We start from the raw sequence: 16203 nt of genomic DNA on the forward strand, positions 1-16203 counted from the left end.
TTGTCACCTGTACTTGAAACAGCAAGTCTTCCAGGGGCTTCCTGTCGACACTGTTCAGTCTTCACACCCAGCTCTGGGGCCCTGTGGGGTGTCTTGGCCCTGGCCACCTTAAAACCTCACTGCTCTCAGGCAGGCATGGTGGCTCATGGCTGTAATCCCAGCACTTTGGGAGGCCAAGGAGGATGGATCATGAGGTCAGGAGTTAGAGAACAGCCTGGCCAAGATGGTGAAACCCCAACTCTACTTAAAAAAATTAGCTGGGGTGTGGTGGCAGGCACCTTTAATCCCATTTACTCGGGAGGCTGAGGCAGAGATTGCTTGAACCCGGGAGGTGGAGATTGCAGTGAACTGAGATTATGCCACCGCACTCCAGCAGCCTGGGCAACAGAATGAGACAAACCACCTCACTGCTTTCCTCCTCTAGGGGCAAATCAGCCTCCAAACATGTCCCTGTATCCGGGTGTCCTCCCTACCTAGCTTCCAGTTTCTTAATTGTGGATTACACCAGGTCCCTCCTCAGCTATCCACACAGTGCCCACGGTCCTTCCCTGACTCTCCTCTTTGGCCACCCCGCTAATGTCACTCTTTTCACTCTCCCAAAGAACCCCAGCCCTCTGTACCATCCATTCAATACCTTAAAAATAACACATGAAGTTAGCCTGAATTTAGAAACATTCAAGTGTATGAAGAGTTCTAAGACTGGACTGGGTGTGCCATGTTCTTGTCCAGCCCATGGTGGGTATTCAGGAGCTGGGTTATAAGAACAAGAATGAACAAAAGGCTGGGGTATGGGGAGGGGGCAGGGCTGGAATCTGACCGTCCTGTTTCCTACAGAGCAAAGATGGCGAGATCAAGAAAGCTGGCTCAGATGGTAAGTGGTACCCTGGGGTGCAGCAGTACATTTGCCAGGAGGTGTCCTTACAGACAGCCCCCAGGGCACTTGCTCTCCTGGGGGAGGAAGTGGAGAGGCCAGGTTTTTCTTCCCCTCATCTCCAAGGTCTGGTGCCCGAGTCCCCAACTCCACCTTGCAGGTGACATTATGGACAGTTCCACGGAGGCCCCTCCCATCTCAATGAAGTCCCGCACCCACTCTGTGTCTGCTGGTGAGTGAGGGCCACTGTGTGTGTTAGTAGGGGAAACAGAGATGGACAGGAGCAGGGTCATATGGTGGTTCAGTCCTATCTCTAAGGCCTGACCAGGTCTTGGCTGACACCCTTCTCCCCACAGACCCCTCCTGCAGACCTGGCCCAGGAAGCCAAGGGCCCGAGTCTGCCACCTGGAAGACACTGGGGCAGCAGTTGAATGCAGAGCTCAGGAGCCGTGGTTGGGGCCAACAGGATGGTCCAGGCCCTCCCTCCCCTGGTCAAAGCCCAAGTCCCTGCAGAGCCAGCCCCTCCCCAGACAGCCTGGGCCTCCCAGAGGACCCCTGCTTGGGTCCCAGGAGTGAAGGTAGGCAGCCACCCGATTCCCCACCCCAATCATGGGCTGGGGGCTGGAGTAGTTCCTGCTGGGAACTCAGCTCCTCTAAGGACCCTGAGGGTGGGAGGCAAGGGCTGGAGTCTGGGCAGCTGTTGGAACACCCCTGATTCCTTGGCCTCCCTCAGATGGCCAGCTGAGGCCAAGGCCTCTCTCGGCAGGGCGGCGGGCAGTGTCTGTGCACGAGGACCAGCTCCAGGCCCCTGCTGGTGAGGGGAGACACTTCCATCTGTGCTTGAATGCAGGAGATGCAGGAGGGTGGGCTTCTGGGGCTCCCTTCATGGCTTTGATCCTTGGAGGGAGGCACCAGTGTGAGGACTCAAGAAATCAGGGAGCCAGAAGGCCAGGTGCAAGGGTTTGACAAGCCTTTCCAACTAGCCCTGATTCCACTTCCCAAAGAGCAGCCTCTGCTGGGGTGAGGATGCAGGGATGGGGGATGCTCTGAAGGCAGCGTGTGTGAGCACATGCTTACGTGTACTGGAGGTGGGAGAGGGGACAGGGGATGGACAGACCTCAAGCCCTTAGCAACCCACCTCAAGCCTTTCTATGTTCCTTAGAACGGCCCCTGCGGCTGCAGCGCTCCCCGGTCCTCAAACGCAGGCCGAAACTCGAGGCACCTCCATCCCCAAGCCTAGGTAAGAGTGAGTCCAGGCCAGCTGGGAGGGTGGCCGGACTGCTTAGCCCAGCCCTGACCCTTCCTCTCTCCACCTCCCTCCCCTCACAGGATCTGGGCTTGGAACCGAGCCTCTGCACCCACAGCCCACAGAGCCCTCCAGCCCTGAGTGGAGCCCACCCTCCCCAGCCACAGACCAAAGAGGCGGCGGTCCCAATCCCTGATCCTCTCCTCTCCTGCCGCATGAGATTATTTTATTAAAAAACTCGAAGCAGAGTGTGGAGCAGTTATTTGTCCTGTGTGTACACATTCTCCAGTATCCTGTGTGACCTCTCACATCGGAGTTGCCTCAGACTCTGGCTGTGGCTCCATCAGAAAGTGCAAGGCCCAGGCCACGAGCTGGGGAGGAAGCCTGGGAAGGAATCACGGCTGCAGGTCAATGGAGCCTGGGACTAGTGACCAAGAGTAGGGGCAGACCCACGCACTCACTCACCTGGCAGCTTGGACCTGAGCACAGAGGGATGTGCAGGGTGACTCGTACTGATACTGGAAGGCAGAACCATCACGATGCCTCTTTGGGGGTTCCTGAAAGGGGTATGGTGTCTGGGGAACAAGGACCCCAACCCCATCCAAGGCTACCCCTGCTCCCTCCCACTTCTACCTCAGGCCTTCCTCATTCTACCCTCCAACTGCAAAGGGACTATGCTCACCCAGACAGGGCAGGACTCCTGGGCTCCCTTGGTAGTTCCGGTCCCGGGAAAAAGCTGCCGATTCTTGCAGAGCAACCCTAGCTCCTTTAACTCTAGGCTAGGTTTCTGGGACCTGGTCCCAAGAGCCTGGTGTGGACTGGGGACACGGCCATGGGGTGAGAGACTGGGGGAGCAGCTCTGGAGTGGGGAGCTGGGGGTCACGGGGACAGGGGCTGAACAGATAGCTGGTGGGGGCTGGGAGCTGCTCCTCTGCCCTAGGTCTGGAGCAGCCAAGGACAGGGCAGGCAGAAGGCTGATGCTCACACCACTTTCCTGGGATGACACGTGGCCAGGTAAGGCTGGGGTTCCTGAGGAGGAGGGGACTCATTGTAGGCACAGCCCACTCTGCTCAGAGCAGCTGAGTGGCCTGCAAGCTCAGACAGGACTGCAGGAACTGTGTTCATCCCCCACCCCCATGCACCTTTTCACAGCATCCTGCACAGCCTGGGAATCTGGCTGATAGATAGCAGTGAGTGCCTGTGACTTGTGTATCACCTCACCTGAGGAACTGGGTGAGGAAGGAGGAGAGGAGATGAGGGTCAGGGATAGGTCCTGCAGAGCTGGGTCTGGTGGGGGCAGCTCGGGGCCTGGAGGGTTCAGGAAGGCTTATCAGCACTGCAGACCTGTGCCCCAGGGTATCCCCCAACTTCTCCAGTCCCCCTTACCTTGTATCCTCTGACACGGTCCTAGAGAGCTCAGAATTAGCTGGTCATTCTCAGAGATGCGAAGCAGTGAGCTTGGGACAGTGTACACAGCTTCTCCCTGTGGAACATGAACTCTCAGCATGACCCCTGTCCAACTCCTCACTCTGACATCTCCAAGAAAAGCCCCAGACTGACCGTGGCCCTGCAGCGTGAGGCAGCCCAGTGGGTGAGAGGGGGTGCTGTGCAAGGACCCTCCAGCTTTAGGCAACTCTCAGCTAGGCACACGAGCGCCCCCTGATGCTCCTGGTCCTCCCGCATTTCATCCAGAAGCTGGGACAGTGATAGGCCTGGGAACAGGGGACCAGAGAATGAGTCGAGGCTTAAAGAGGAGAACCCCCCCCAAAAAAATAAAAAATAATTAAAAAAAAAGGACGACCCCAGAAAGAGAAAGAGAGAGTGGGAGGGGGAAAACAGCTTATTGAGAAAGCAACAGGTTAAGGCAGGAGAGATCACTGCACAGGGTGTTAGGATTACTGGTCAAGCCCTACAATACCTGTATTGGAAGAGGTGGACTCCGAAAGGTGCTCCCTACAAGAAGAATGGCCAGGCCTCAGGAAACATGCTGAGGCCTGTCTATCCAGACACACCATCCCCTCACCAGACCACAAGTGGTGCCCGAGGCCCACCCCAGACTCACTCAAGGTAGTCATAGAGCTTTTTCTGAACATCTAAGTCTTGGTTGCTAAAAAAAAGAGAAGAGTAGTTAATGGAAGCCCAAGCCCTCCTAACCCGAAGGCCTCTGCCAGCGCCAGCCAGGCTGGGGTAGGAAGAGCTGCTGGAGGGCGGAGGCATCACTTACCAACCAGGCACCCGTAGCCGGGGCTGCTCTGTGGGCAGCAGGCTGAAGCGGTCCACCTGGAGATAGAACTCTGCGGTCTGGAGAAGTTCGAGGGGAAGGGGAGGTCTCAGGAGTTTTGTCACGAAGAGTCAAGCCCGATAACCCGCCTAAAACAGCCCCACAACTCACCGCGCTACCCTCAGCGACCTGGACACGAACCCCGCAGTCCTGCAGCAGCAGCAGCCGCCCCTCTGTCCCGCGGAAGCCGAACTCCTTCTCTTCCCTGGGGCGAGCATGACCCTCACTGCCGGGCCCGCCCACCTCGCGCTCTCCCGCCGCAACACAAGGCCCGCCCACCTCGCGCTCTCCCGCGGGCTTCCGCCACCGAAGACGCGCGGCGCCACTCACCAGTCCGAGGTGTCCAGGGCCTCCCGCGTCACCAGGCATCGGACACTGTGGGTTCCGTCAGACACAAGCAGCGTGGCCCCGACGTCGGACGCATCAGGGGCGTGGGATGGGCCCGCGGCAGCTGCCTCCGCCTCCTTTAGTACCTGACGGCGGCGAGCTGCGTCAGTCCCACCACCCGCGGTCTCCGCCTCGGTCTCCGCCTCGGTCTCCCGGCCTTGAGTGGGGGCTCACCTCGAGCAGCTGCCCGGCCCGTGGACTGGAGAGTGTCTCTGACCCTAGAATCAGCTTTCGAATCCAGGGCCGTAAGACCAGCCTCCCCGAACCTGCCATTCCCACGGCTGCACCTAGCTGAGGCAGCGGGCCCGCGTTTCCCGCGGGCGCTCAGGCCCCGCCTCTCGTCGGAAGAGGAAGCGCTTGCGGCTGGGCGGGGCCTGAGGCGGAGGCCACGCTCACCTACATCCCGCGCCTGCGCACGAGGGCATCCTTCTCCAGCCTGTCAGCAGTCTCCCGCTAGTCCACGGGATGCTCGCCCGTTTGCTCTCATCGCGGCGTCACTCCAAGCAATGGCCCGGCGTTTGGTCCATTGGTCAGAACTCCTATGTTACCGGGAAGGAACAGAACAAAGGCTGGTCCGGTCCCTGGAGAGAGGGATCCAAGGCCGGGGGTTGCGGCCGAGTGCCGTCCGAGCGAGTTGGCTCGAAACCATTTCAGCGTTATGTGACCCCCAAGGGGTTCAGCACATATTTATTATGACTCAGTTTCCTCATCTACACAATGCACGGCCTTGTAAGGCCAGTGGAAATAAGAGCATACAGCGCTCAATAAATGGTACTTCCTTCGCCCTCCCCTCGGACTGGCCAAGCCCTACTCCCCCGACTCCGGGGGCGCGCGGACCTCAGCGTGATGACGCAAGAGCGGAGGAAGTCTCCTTTTCACCCCCGGCTCCGTTTCCTAGGAAACGTGGACTCCGCGTTCCACTCTGCGTCGCTGCCCCCTTGACGTCACGCTCCGGATGGGAGGGCGGGGCGTGTGCTACCGCCAGGGGCGGGGCGGCACGGGCGGGCCGGCCGGGCTGTGCACCTGCGCCTCGGCGGGCCGTCTGGGGCACCGTCCCCGGCCCGCCCGGCCCCGCCATGGCCCGGCCGCAGAGGACTCCGGCGCGCAGTCCCGATAGCATCGTCGAGGTGAAGAGCAAAGTAAGGACCCCTCCGGCCTCGGCTCTAGGCGCTCCCAATTCCCTCTTTCTCCCCTTCCCGGCTCCTAGGTCCCCGCACCTCTTCCCTCTATCCTCCAAGTCCCATTCTGCTTTTCTTCTCGCCTTCTCCCATCCATCTTCCTCCACTGCTGGCCTCCAGATCCTTCTGTGGCCCGAGTACCTGGAGGGTGGTAAGAAGACCTTGGACAGCGTCCCTGGTACTGGAGCTGAGGTCTGGGCTTAAGGCTGCCGCTTTTGCGGCAGCCGTTTCTTTCCCATCCCTGCCGGCCTCGGACCTGTGGTGAGAAAGGGGCGCAGGCTATTCTTACCCCTCCTCTCCCCCAACCCCGACTTCCAGTTTGACGCCGAATTCCGACGCTTCGCGCTGCCCCGCGCTTCGGTGAGCGGCTTCCAGGAGTTCTCACGGTTGCTGCGTGCGGTGCACCAGATCCCGGGCCTGGACGTGCTACTTGGCTATACGGATGCTCACGGCGACTTGCTGCCCCTCACCAACGACGACAGCCTGCACCGGGCCCTGGCCAGCGGGCCACCACCACTGCGCCTACTGGTGCAGAAGCGGGGTGAGGAGGGGTACAGTGGGCAGCCTCTGGGGTAAGGTGTCTGTGGGGCAGGTCCACAAGCGTTAGTCCATGTCCAGGGCACCCAGGCGTCACCCTCTGCAGTCCCTGCCCTTGGCCTGACCTCCAAGTGGTAGGAAATAGCTACAGTGCCCCCTGCAAAGAGCCCAAGTGGGGGAACAGGTCTCTGATCTCAGCAACCCGCCTCTCCTACAGCAGACGCTGACTCCAGCAGCCTGGCTTTTGCCTCCAACTCTCTGCAGCGGCGCAAGAAAGGGCTCCTGCTGCGGCCAGTGGCACCCCTGCGCACTAGACCACCCCTCCTAATCAGCCTGCCCCAAGATTTCCGCCAAGTTTCCTCAGTCATAGATGTGGACCTACTGCCTGAGACCCATCGACGGGTGCGGCTGCACAAGCATGGTTCAGACCGCCCCCTGGGCTTCTACATCCGAGATGGCATGAGTGTGCGTGTGGCTCCCCAGGGCCTGGAGCGGGTTCCAGGCATCTTCATCTCCCGCCTGGTACGTGGGGGCCTGGCTGAGAGTACAGGGCTGCTGGCGGTCAGTGATGAGATCCTCGAGGTCAATGGCATTGAAGTAGCCGGGAAGACCTTGGACCAAGTGACGGACATGATGGTCGCCAACAGCCATAACCTCATTGTCACCGTCAAGCCTGCCAACCAGCGCAATAATGTGGTGCGAGGGGCATCTGGGCGTTTGACAGGTCCTCCCTCTGCAGGGCCTGGGCCTGTTGAGCCTGATAGTGATGATGACAGCAGTGACCTGGTCACTGAGAACCGCCAGTCTCCCAGTTCCAATGGGCTATCTCAGGGTCCCCCGTGCTGGAACCTGCACCCTGGCTGCCGATATCCTGGTGCCCGCAGCTCTCTGCCCTCCCTGGGTGACCAGGAGCAGGTCAGTTCTGGCTGGGGGAGTCGCATGCGAGGAGATGGTAGTGGCTTCAGCCTCTGACAGGCGGGATGCAGCCCCGTGCCACTCCACACTGCTGGGCCATGGCAGGGACTTCATAGTGTGGGTTTTTAGCAGGCTCGCAGGGCTCCCTCAGCCTGGGGAACATTAAAGGTTTTCTACAAATACAGTCATGGTCCTTCTGTGTCCCAGCCCCAGCCTCCTCCCTGGTCCCACTAGTTTGTCTTCTGCTCTGGACTAAGGCAGGAGTGACAATTGGGAGAACTTCCTGCAACTGCGCAGCAGGAGGGCCACCAGGATTGGCATTTTTACAGTAAGAAAAGCCCTTAAGGAAACAAATCCTGTGTACAAACAGTTTAATTTTGACAAAATGGTTAAAAGACTGGGATGGCCCTTCTGTAGCCACTGGTGGCTGAGAAAAGTGCTCCAGGGACACTGACCACCCCCCTGCTCCTGTCTTCAGACTTCTGATCTGGGAATGGGCCTGACCCTGTCCTTTTCAGCCATGTGGCTGGTGAATCTCAGCATGTACCTCCCTGCTAATTGTCCCCCAGAGGGGCTCAGGTGTCCATCTTCACAAAGACTTTGGGCCGGGAAAAAATCTTGATGGCCTCCTCTACCTGCACCAGCTTCCGGTCCAGCTCAGCACGGTGGCTCTGAGCTCTCAGTGAGTCTGCCCCAGCAGGCAGCAGTACCAGCTCACGCAGCAGCTGGCTCTGGCCTACAGGGGGCCCGGGAACAGTGAGTGTTGGGCATGTGCCCAGTCCCCAGTGGGTTCCCCCTCCAGCCTCCCCACCCAGGTACTCACTCTGAAGCAGCTTGCTCAGTGTTTCTAGCCGCTGGTTCTCAGGCATACGCGTGTGGCCTGGAGGCATGGCAGGGTCCGGCTGGCTCTGCTCACGGGCCTCGGCCTCCCGCCGCCACAGGTCCCTGCGCTCCAACAAGCTGTGGGTGCACGGGCTCAGGGTTGATGACCCCCGGGCAGAGATTGGTTCCCACCCTCCCCTGGTGCCCCTTGCCCTGTGTGTCAGGCAGTGAGACCTACTAATGGGGCACGTGGCCCTTCTGCGTGGCATTGTAGTGCTCCTGGGCCTGCCGCTGCTGCTCCAGCACCTGTGCCAAGACCTGCAGCGAGCGGGAATGCCTCCGGGGTGCCCTCTTGGCAGCTTGGGCATTGTGACGAATGAAGTCCACCCCCAGGCCTGGCCCCTGCAGGACACAGCAAGTGTGGGTGGTGGCACAGAGCATTATGTGGTATCCCTGAACCCCCCGACACACACTGGGAGCCCTGCCCAACCACCATCCACTCACCTTAGCTTTGGAACCTGGTGGGGTTGGCTGGGGACTGGGAACACGGGGTGGTGGGAGGCCAGGGCCACAGCGGGAGTGCGCCCGCAGGAAGTGGGCAGACTCTGTCCCAAAGGCAGGGCCAGGCTCCTGGAGGGCAGGGCACAGCAGAGAGAGCAAGCAGGCTGAGGTCTGCGGCTGAAACCTCAGGACTCTGGCTCTCTTGGCCCTTCTGACCTCTGCATCCCTCGGGACCTCTTCCCTCCTCAAGGGACACTTGTTCTCATCAGCACATAAACGTGTGGATATCAGATTTTTTTTTTTTTTTTTTTTTGAGACGGAGTTTCGCTCTTGTTACCCAGGCTGGAGTGCAATGGCGCGATCTCGGCTCACCGCAACCTCCGCCTCCTGGGTTCAGGCAATTCTCCTGCCTCAGCCTCCTGAGTAGCTGGGATTACAGGCACGTGCCACCATGCCCAGCTAATTTTTTGTATTTTTAGTAGAGACGGGGTTTCACCATGTTGACCAGGATGGTCTCGATCTCTTGACCTCGTGATCCACCCGCCTCGGCCTCCCAAAGTGCTGGGATTACAGGCTTGAGCCACCGCGCCCGGCCGGATATCAGATTTTTAAGAAAACAATAACCACCTCTCCTCCAGTACTGGGCCAGCCACCACTCTCTCCCCTCCTTCCTAGCGAAGCTTCCTGGCTCTAGTCCCCCAAAGTTCCTGATGGCTGGCCTCCAAGTCCTCAAATCCAGGCGGTCACTTCCTTGGTCTCGTTGTCCTCAACCTGATTGTCAATAACTCCTAGGTCTTACTCCTCAGATCCAGGCCTGAATTTCCATCTGCTTCCTGGACACACTCCCACCCCCTGGGAGCCCCACAGATGCTTCAGCCCTGACACATTCGTGTGACCGTGCCCTTCCTCTCACTCTTACTCCTCCTGCTGAGTCCTTGGATGGAGGGATGATGCTGCTCTCTACTCAAGACAGAGCCCCCCACCATACCTCTGCCCTTCCCACTGTCCTCAGAAATAAGGGCTGAAAGTGGCTAATGTGGCCCTTGATGTGGGTCCAGCTGACTTCTTGGTCTAACCTCACGCTTTTCTTTCCTCACAGTGAACTGTACCTAGCATCTCCATTGCTATGTGTCCTGTGGTCGGTGAGGTTCCATCTTTTGGGAATGTTCTCTTCTGCTGTCCCCTTGCCTAACTGCTCCTTGCCCCTTAGGATCAGCACCCCCCCCCCCATCACCACTTTGAGAAGGCTCCCCTCAGCCCCGCCCTGCAGCAGTCAGGGTCTCTTAGTCCTCTGTTACCTCTGTGAGGTAACCTCCCCAGATCAGAATATAGTTAGTTGCTTGTTGCCCAACAAAATGAGTAATACTTCTGGCTCCCTGAGGCAGGTACCTGCAGCTGTGCCTTGACCCGGGACTCCACCTTGTCATACTTGGGCGAGCGCCACAGAGCTTTTAGGGGCCTAGGCTGGCCCTGCTCCCGGCTGTGCTCCCGTTCTCTGAAGCGCTTCTGAATCTCCCTGATCCGCCTCAGGTTCTCCTTCTCATGGTCTTTAGGGTCCTTCCCTAGAGAACAGATGCTGCCAGGCTCTGCCCTACATGTGGCCCACACAATCCAGTTTCTACCAGTTCACACACAGGCCTGTCCTCTGCCCCTTACAGAAAGAGCCCCCTGACCTCTCGTCTACCTCATCACCGTGTTCCCTTCCTCACCTAGTAAGTATCTCGTGATGATTTTCTCATTATTAATTGAGACAGGGTCTCACTCTGTCACCCAGGCTGGAGTACAGTGGCATGATCACAGCTCACTGCAGCCTCAACCTCCCTGGCTCAAGTGATCCTCCCACTTCAGCCTACTGAATAGCTGGGATTAGAGACATACTCCACCATTCCGGGCTGATTTTTGTATTTTTTGCAGAGATGGGGTTTCACCATGTTGGCCAGGCTGGTCTCCAACTCCTGGGCTCAAGTGATCCCCCCGACTTGGCCTCCTAAAGTGCTGGGATTACAGGCGTGAGCCACTGCTCCCAGCAGATTTTCTCCATTATTACAGTGAAGTATACTATTATCTCATATATGACATTCATCTCTTGTTCTTTGTCTCCCACCTTGACTCGATGGCTCACGCTTGTCTTCAACCCTGTGTTCTAGCACCTATATGGCCTGGCACACAAGTTTGACGGGTAATAAATGCATGAAGCAGAGCTAGGGCTTTGTGGGAACTACCTCATTCAGTTCCCCTTCGAGAAGGCAGCGCATTTCTCCCCCTTTTATGGTTGGGGAAACTGAGACTCAAGAAAGCAAAGCCTGGGCCCAGGTCAGGGGAGAAAGGGCAGCTACTTTGATGTCTTTCCACCCCAAACAGTCTCTCTGCCCCTTCTTCCCTTCCTGGGACTTACTCTTGAGAGAGGCCCCAGGACCTAGGGAGATGCCCTCAAGTTGCAACAGCACGTCCCCGACGCCACGCCGGCCGCGCTCCAGGATCTCTCGGGCGTCGGGACCGATGCAGGGGCCACGGGGAGCGGTGGCGTCCAGAGCCCGGTCCGAGGTCAGCAAGTCCAGCTTCAGCGCGTTTCCCTCTAGGCGCCCTTGAGCTGCGTGTGGGGCGGAGCCGAGCGGAATGCGGAGCTCAGAGGTGGAGTCGAGGCCGACCCCCGAGCCTCTCGCCACCGCCGCGCCCCCGTACTCACCAGAGGCCGGCCGCCGGTAGTAGTCAGGGCAAAGCGTCGGGTCTGGGGGGATGGGCCCCGAGATACGGGACGGGCCCTCGCACATGCCGTCGGCGCCGCCCTGCAAAGGGGCCCCGAGGCCTGTCGGGCTGTGTACTTCCCTCCCTGGGCCCAGTTCCCAGCTCCAGGCCTCCTCCCTAGTCAGGGACCCTGACCCTGACCCGGACCCAGGAGGGCCGCCACTCCCGGGACTCTCCCGGTCCCCGCCCCGACCTCGGCCCCCTTTGTCGCCTCCGCGACCTCTGCTCCCAGCCCATTTCCCGGTCCCGCTCGCGCCCCAACCCCCGCGGCACTCGGGCAGGGGCTCACTCGAGCGTCCTTGCCGCCAGCTGCTGCCACTCGACGGGAGTTGTTGTTGCCGGGCAACCGTGGCTTACGTCCCCGGGGTCAGGGCTCACTGACCCTGGCGCAAAGCCTCTTGGGGCTTGTAGTTTCGGTCGAGGGTGGCCGCCGGTCTCACTTCCGTTTTGTCCTCGCTTGCTGGCCGGTCTCCCGGGTCCGCGCGGGGCCACCATCCAACCCCTCGGGGTCAGCCCCAGGCAGCTGTCCAGGATGCACTGAGCCCGCGCAGCCATGGCCTCGGTAGGGGCGGAGAGGCGGCCGGGATTCCAGGAGGCGACGGTCGTGGGGCAGGCACTGCTCGTGGAGGACCCTGGCCGCGCTCAGACCTCTGAGGTGACCATCAGGCTGTTTAGCATTCAAACACAGGGCCGCAGAGCTCTGAGAGGCGGAACTCTGAGCGCCCCGACCCCCTAACTGCCAGGCTGGGCTCTCCAGGAGAGGAGAGACACAGGCTGTTTCGGTGTCTAATGTTAGGTGTTCAGTGACTGATCCCTATATCTTTTGCCCGGCCATGGTGACCGATGGTCTGTGTGTCACCTCTAGTGTCCAGTGACGGGAGACCAGTTCCTGGTGCCAGCAGACCAGTTCCTGGTGCCAGCCCATGAGGCCCGCAGGACCCAGGGTGAAGACCAGCCCCCAGCAGGAGCTGCTTCAGAGCCGGAGCTCCAGGAGGAAGGACCCCACCTGGAGGAAGAGGGGCCCAAGCCGGAGGCTGGGGCGCTAGAGGAGAGAGGGCCCAGGCCCGTGGTCTCTGTAAGGCCCGGTCATGGTCCAAAGAGGAAGCCTGTCAAGTGAGGGGGCTCTCGGAAGGAAGGATCTGCAGGCTGGGGGATGGGGCTCACACTCCAGTAGGATTCCTTTTTTTTTTTTTTTTTAAAAAAAAGATGGAGTTTCACCATGATGGCCAGGCTGGTCTTGAACTCCTGACCTCAGGTGATCCACCCACCTCGGCCTCCCAAAGTGTTAGGATTACAGGCATGAGCCACCGCGCCCAGCCTCCAGTAGGATTCCTAAATCCTGCACGCATGATTCTTGTGTCCACCACTACTACCCTCACTCCCCTCTCTTTCTGTTCCTGAAGACCTTCCCCCAACTACCCCCATGTAGGGAGTGGCAGGAGAGAGGGGGCTTCAGGGTTTGTAGGGGACTGGGCTCACCTGGCTCTGAGCCTCTCTTGGGCCTGGGGCCTCACTAACCAGGAACGGGGCAGGCATCGAGCCCTGGGGTGGTGGGCAGGCTGGGCTATTCCCTGGGCCAGGGCTGGAGCCTGGCTCCTCAAGTCTCTTGTCCCTGGCTCAGGTCCCTCAGCCTCCCGGGCCACCGTGCCCATTCGAGGGCTGAAGCTGAGCTGCCACCCAGGCTGCTGCTGCAGGAGGAGGAGCCAGAGGGCAGCCAGAGTGAGGTCTCACCATCCGCCAAACAGCACAAAAAAGCCAAGAAGCGCAAGAGCCTGGGGGCTCCTGTGATCCACGCTTCGGCCAGCACAGTCTCTGCACCCTTAGAGATGTTGGGGCTGGAGCGTGAGTGGCAGTCCCTGAGCTGTTCCTTCTCCCCCTGCCTGTGGGGCCTAACCTGACACAACCTGGCGCTCCAGCCTCCGCCCTGCCCCGGGTCTTTGCAGGAAAGGCCCAGCGCCTTCGGCCCCTGTACCAGTACATCAACTATTGCAACCCTGAGCTGAACCAGGTGGGGGAGGGGGACAGGGAGGCCGAGGTGGATGCAGAGGCAGAGCTGGCCCTGGTTCCTGAGGAGGCAGGTGTGGAGCAATTGCAGGCCTTGCTGCCCTTGGCAGGTAAGCTGGGCCCGGGCCTCACTTTGTCCTGTCGCAGTCCGTTAGTGCCCCCCACCCATGCTTTGGCTCCCCTTGGAGAGGAGGCTGGAGAAGAGCCTGGGGGCCTGCCCAGCTTGGGGGTGAGTGACCACCTCAAGGCCGAGGTGGAGAAGTCAACCCAGGTGGACATCGACAAGATGCTGAGTGTCTGCACTTCTCCGCTTGTCCACCCGCTCTCTCCTCAGTACAAGTGACTGTCCCGCCCCACTGGTGGCTCCCCTCCTTCCAAGCCTGAACTTGGCTTCAGGCTTCCTGTGAACCTAGGCCCTCTGGTGGAGGGGGCAAATTTGGTACCTGCCCTCACTTGGGATTTTGGGCTTGCTGAAAATAAACATTTTTCTTTTTCGAAGACTTTGTGATTCCCCAGATAGGTTGCCTGAACTGGGAAAGAGGATGGAGGACTCAACAGTGCAGGTTTTGCATCTGTATCACCCGTGACCTTGACAATGACAGGTTCTTTTGTGCCACTCCACGCCTCCCTGAATCGGGATGGGCCTGGTGCTGTGCATTTAGGTGAATCTGAGGGTCAGGCAGCTAACTGGGTGATGAAGAAGGAAGTGAGAAGGAGGAACTTGGGGCAGAGAAAAGAAAGGGTCTGTCAGCTCATGAGAAGCAGGTGTTTGGCCCTGCTCTCTGTCTCCAGAGGAAGGGCCTGCATTTGTCTCACCTTGAGGGGATCAAAACTTGGGATCCCCTAGGAAGTGGCAAGAGTTCATTTGCCTGTTGCAAGAGTGACAGCTTTGGGATGTTTTCCACTCATTGCTAGACCATAGCTGGACCGGACCTTGTCCATGGAGTAGCTCCTGGTCACAGGTGACAGGGCATCAGTGATGTTGTCCTGGCAGGGTTGGGGTGGGAGGGCAGTAAATGCATCTGGGGTCCTGAGACCAAGCCACTGGATGACAGCTCTGTCCAACCATCAAAGCTCTCTGGGAAGAGCCAGCTGGTGCTGGCCATTTTGGAAACTGCACATCCTGCTGCCTCCTGGGCCTCCTCTGTGTTCCTTAGACACTGCAAACAGACATAGGAATTTCAAGTTCATGGATAATTTCCCCTCCCTCCAACTGCTTTTCCTCCTGTATCTCGTCTGTGCAATTATTATTTATTTATTTTTTTTTGAGACGGAGTTTCACTCATGTTACCCAGGCTGGAGTGCAGTGGCGCGATCTTGGCTCACCGCAACCTCCGCCTCCTGGGTTCAGGCAATTCTCTTGCCTCAGCCTCCTGAGTAGCTGGGATTACAGGCACGCACCACCATGCCCAGCTAATGTTTTGTATTTTTAGTAGAGACGGGGTTTCACCATGTTGACCAGGATGGTCTCGATCTCTTGACCTCGTGATCCACCCGCCTCGGCCTCCCACAGTGCTGGGATTACAGGCTTGAGCCACCGCGCCCAGCTCGTCTGTGCAATTATTTAAGCTAGAATCTTGGGTGTTACCCCAGAACCCATCCTGTCCTTTGTTCCCTGATTCCTACAAGCTAAGCAGACATTGAGGCCAGTGGACATACCCTTTCAGGCTGAGAATGTCTCAACTCCCATAGTCAGCACTGTTGCCTGGGCCACTGTCATCTTCAGGTGACAGCCTCACTGGTCTCCCTGTGTGTCTTCCTTGGCCCACAGATCCATCTAGTGGCCCTGCAACACACACCTGAGCCCCTGATGGTGTCACTCCCCCTTGGGATCCTCCTTCTCTTGCCCCAGGCACCTTAGAACTCAGTGGCTTCCCGTAATTCCCTAAGCAGTTTCACCTTTTCCTTGCTTCACTCTCTGCATGTGGGGCTTCCTCTGCCTAAAATGCCTTGATTCTCACCTCTCCCCCTGGCTACTGCATGCACACCCTTGAAAACTTGGGGAGAGACCCTGCTTCCGGGAGAGCCATGTTGCCCTCCATTGTAGCACCTACACACTACTATCGTGGGCTATAACTGTCTTCAGGACTAGACTGTGAACTCCCTCAGGGCACATGTCATTGCATCACATCCACCTAACCAGAGGGCCCCCTAAAAGGCACCAACGTGAAGAGACTAAAGTGAGGAAGCTGCAGAGAGGGACAGGCCAGAATCCGAAAGGCTGAGGCCATCCCACGTCATAGTCATGTCTAGGTTCCCTGGAGTATGGCCTGACAAGGTCACTGGAGGGAGTGGGGTGGGCAGGCTCAGGTAGGAAAAGCAGGGAGTCTCCTTTCCTGGCATCATCCCAGGCTCCTCCCTCCTTTGACAGGGTCACTTGGATGCTCACTGGCCCCATGGGCCTTTTTTTTTCTTTTCTCTTTGAGACAGGATCTCCCTCTGTTGCCCAGACTGGAGTGCAGTTGCACAATCTCGGCTCACTACAATCTCTACCTCCTGGACTCACAGGATCCTCCCACCTCAGCCTCCCAAGTAGCTGGGACTACAGGTGTGTGTCACCATGCCTGGCTAATTTCTGAATTTTTTAGTAGAGGTGGGGTTTTGCCAGGTTGCCCAGACTGGTCTTGAACTCCCGGACTCAAGTGATCGGCCCAGCTTGGTCTCCCAAATGTCCCAAAGTGGACTTTTTTTTTTTTTTTTTTTTTTTTTTTTTTTT

At 58.6% G+C, this 16203-nt stretch overlaps 5 protein-coding genes across 12 annotated transcripts in view; 3 read left to right on the forward strand and 2 right to left on the reverse strand.

The window, feature by feature from the left end:
* CARMIL2 (capping protein regulator and myosin 1 linker 2) overlaps positions 1-2361 on the forward strand; it is a 12798-nt gene extending 10437 nt beyond the window's left edge. The window contains 6 exon segments of the mRNA XM_017539393.2: positions 835-871; positions 1032-1103; positions 1228-1449; positions 1605-1685; positions 2034-2111; positions 2201-2361. Coding sequence (XP_017394882.1) covers positions 835-871; positions 1032-1103; positions 1228-1449; positions 1605-1685; positions 2034-2111; positions 2201-2313 — 603 coding nt within the window. The 3' untranslated portion in view covers positions 2314-2361.
* Positions 2314-5606, reverse strand: ACD (ACD shelterin complex subunit and telomerase recruitment factor). Of its 2 annotated transcripts, none has more exons than XM_017539399.2 (12): positions 4960-5606; positions 4729-4871; positions 4510-4603; positions 4342-4418; positions 4180-4224; positions 4036-4070; positions 3678-3829; positions 3504-3600; positions 3339-3425; positions 2800-3146; positions 2583-2674; positions 2314-2501 (listed from the first exon to the last, which is right to left on the reverse strand). In XM_017539399.2, the coding sequence occupies exons 1-12, from the start codon at positions 5056-5058 to the stop codon at positions 2423-2425; spliced, it is 1347 nt and encodes a 448-aa protein (XP_017394888.1). In that variant the 5' UTR covers positions 5059-5606; the 3' UTR covers positions 2314-2422. The 2 variants fall into 2 exon arrangements, with proteins under 2 accessions (XP_017394888.1, XP_017394887.1); XM_017539398.2 differs by having other exon boundaries at positions 2583-2692.
* A 68-nt stretch (positions 5607-5674) lies between these two features.
* Positions 5675-14730, forward strand: PARD6A (par-6 family cell polarity regulator alpha). 7 transcript variants are annotated; one of them, XM_037742299.1, is made up of 4 exons: positions 5675-5924; positions 6282-6504; positions 6718-7415; positions 14004-14730. In XM_037742299.1, exons 1-4 carry the CDS (start codon positions 5862-5864, stop codon positions 14151-14153), a joined length of 1134 nt encoding a protein of 377 aa, XP_037598227.1. In that variant the 5' UTR covers positions 5675-5861; the 3' UTR covers positions 14154-14730. The 7 variants fall into 7 exon arrangements, with proteins under 7 accessions (XP_037598227.1, XP_037598228.1, XP_037598229.1 ...); XM_037742300.1 differs by having other exon boundaries at positions 6721-7415; XM_037742301.1 differs by lacking the exon at positions 14004-14730 and adding an exon at positions 7623-7766 and having other exon boundaries at positions 5681-5924.
* Positions 7770-11822, reverse strand: ENKD1 (enkurin domain containing 1). The gene is made up of 7 exons (XM_017539407.2): positions 11425-11822; positions 11134-11328; positions 10128-10300; positions 8742-8867; positions 8476-8639; positions 8239-8375; positions 7770-8151 (listed from the first exon to the last, which is right to left on the reverse strand). The coding sequence occupies exons 1-7, from the start codon at positions 11507-11509 to the stop codon at positions 7991-7993; spliced, it is 1041 nt and encodes a 346-aa protein (XP_017394896.1). The 5' UTR covers positions 11510-11822; the 3' UTR covers positions 7770-7990.
* CUNH16orf86 (chromosome unknown C16orf86 homolog) lies at positions 11891-13988 on the forward strand. Its single transcript, XM_017539408.1, has 4 exons — positions 11891-12138; positions 12349-12596; positions 13105-13325; positions 13427-13988. The coding sequence occupies exons 1-4, from the start codon at positions 12037-12039 to the stop codon at positions 13828-13830; spliced, it is 975 nt and encodes a 324-aa protein (XP_017394897.1). The 5' UTR covers positions 11891-12036; the 3' UTR covers positions 13831-13988.
* Positions 14731-16203: the final 1473 nt, after the last annotated feature.

This window comes from Cebus imitator, unplaced genomic scaffold, assembly GCF_001604975.1.
Source record: "Cebus imitator isolate Cc_AM_T3 unplaced genomic scaffold, Cebus_imitator-1.0 Scaffold118, whole genome shotgun sequence".
NCBI lineage: Eukaryota > Metazoa > Chordata > Mammalia > Primates > Cebidae > Cebus > Cebus imitator.

Excerpts from the sequence above, each read along its gene's own strand:
- ACD (XM_017539398.2), bottom strand. The coding sequence starts at position 5,058 with ATGGCAGGTTCGGGGAGGCTGGTCTTACGGCCCTGGATTCGAAAGCTG. Across the intron at positions 4,872-4,959 it reads GGGCCGGGCAGCTGCTCGAG|GTACTAAAGGAGGCGGAGGC; the intron begins GTGAGCCCCCAC and ends CGCCGCCGTCAG. Across the intron at positions 3,147-3,338 it reads TTCCTCACCCAGTTCCTCAG|GAACCCCAGCCTTACCTGGC; the intron begins GTGAGGTGATAC and ends CCTCCTCCTCAG.
- PARD6A (XM_037742299.1), top strand. The coding sequence starts at position 5,862 with ATGGCCCGGCCGCAGAGGACTCCGGCGCGCAGTCCCGATAGCATCGTC. Across the intron at positions 5,925-6,281 it reads TCGTCGAGGTGAAGAGCAAA|TTTGACGCCGAATTCCGACG; the intron begins GTAAGGACCCCT and ends CCCGACTTCCAG. Across the intron at positions 7,416-14,003 it reads CCCTGGGTGACCAGGAGCAG|ATAGGTTGCCTGAACTGGGA; the intron begins GTCAGTTCTGGC and ends GTGATTCCCCAG.
- ENKD1 (XM_017539407.2), bottom strand. The coding sequence starts at position 11,509 with ATGTGCGAGGGCCCGTCCCGTATCTCGGGGCCCATCCCCCCAGACCCG. Across the intron at positions 11,329-11,424 it reads CTACCGGCGGCCGGCCTCTG|CTCAAGGGCGCCTAGAGGGA; the intron begins GTGAGTACGGGG and ends CCCCACACGCAG. Across the intron at positions 8,152-8,238 it reads ACTGAGCAAGCTGCTTCAGA|GCCAGAGCCAGCTGCTGCGT; the intron begins GTGAGTACCTGG and ends GGCCCCCTGTAG.
- CUNH16orf86 (XM_017539408.1), top strand. The coding sequence starts at position 12,037 with ATGGCCTCGGTAGGGGCGGAGAGGCGGCCGGGATTCCAGGAGGCGACG. Across the intron at positions 12,597-13,104 it reads CCAAAGAGGAAGCCTGTCAA|GTCCCTCAGCCTCCCGGGCC; the intron begins GTGAGGGGGCTC and ends TCCCTGGCTCAG. Across the intron at positions 13,326-13,426 it reads AGAGATGTTGGGGCTGGAGC|GAAAGGCCCAGCGCCTTCGG; the intron begins GTGAGTGGCAGT and ends GGGTCTTTGCAG.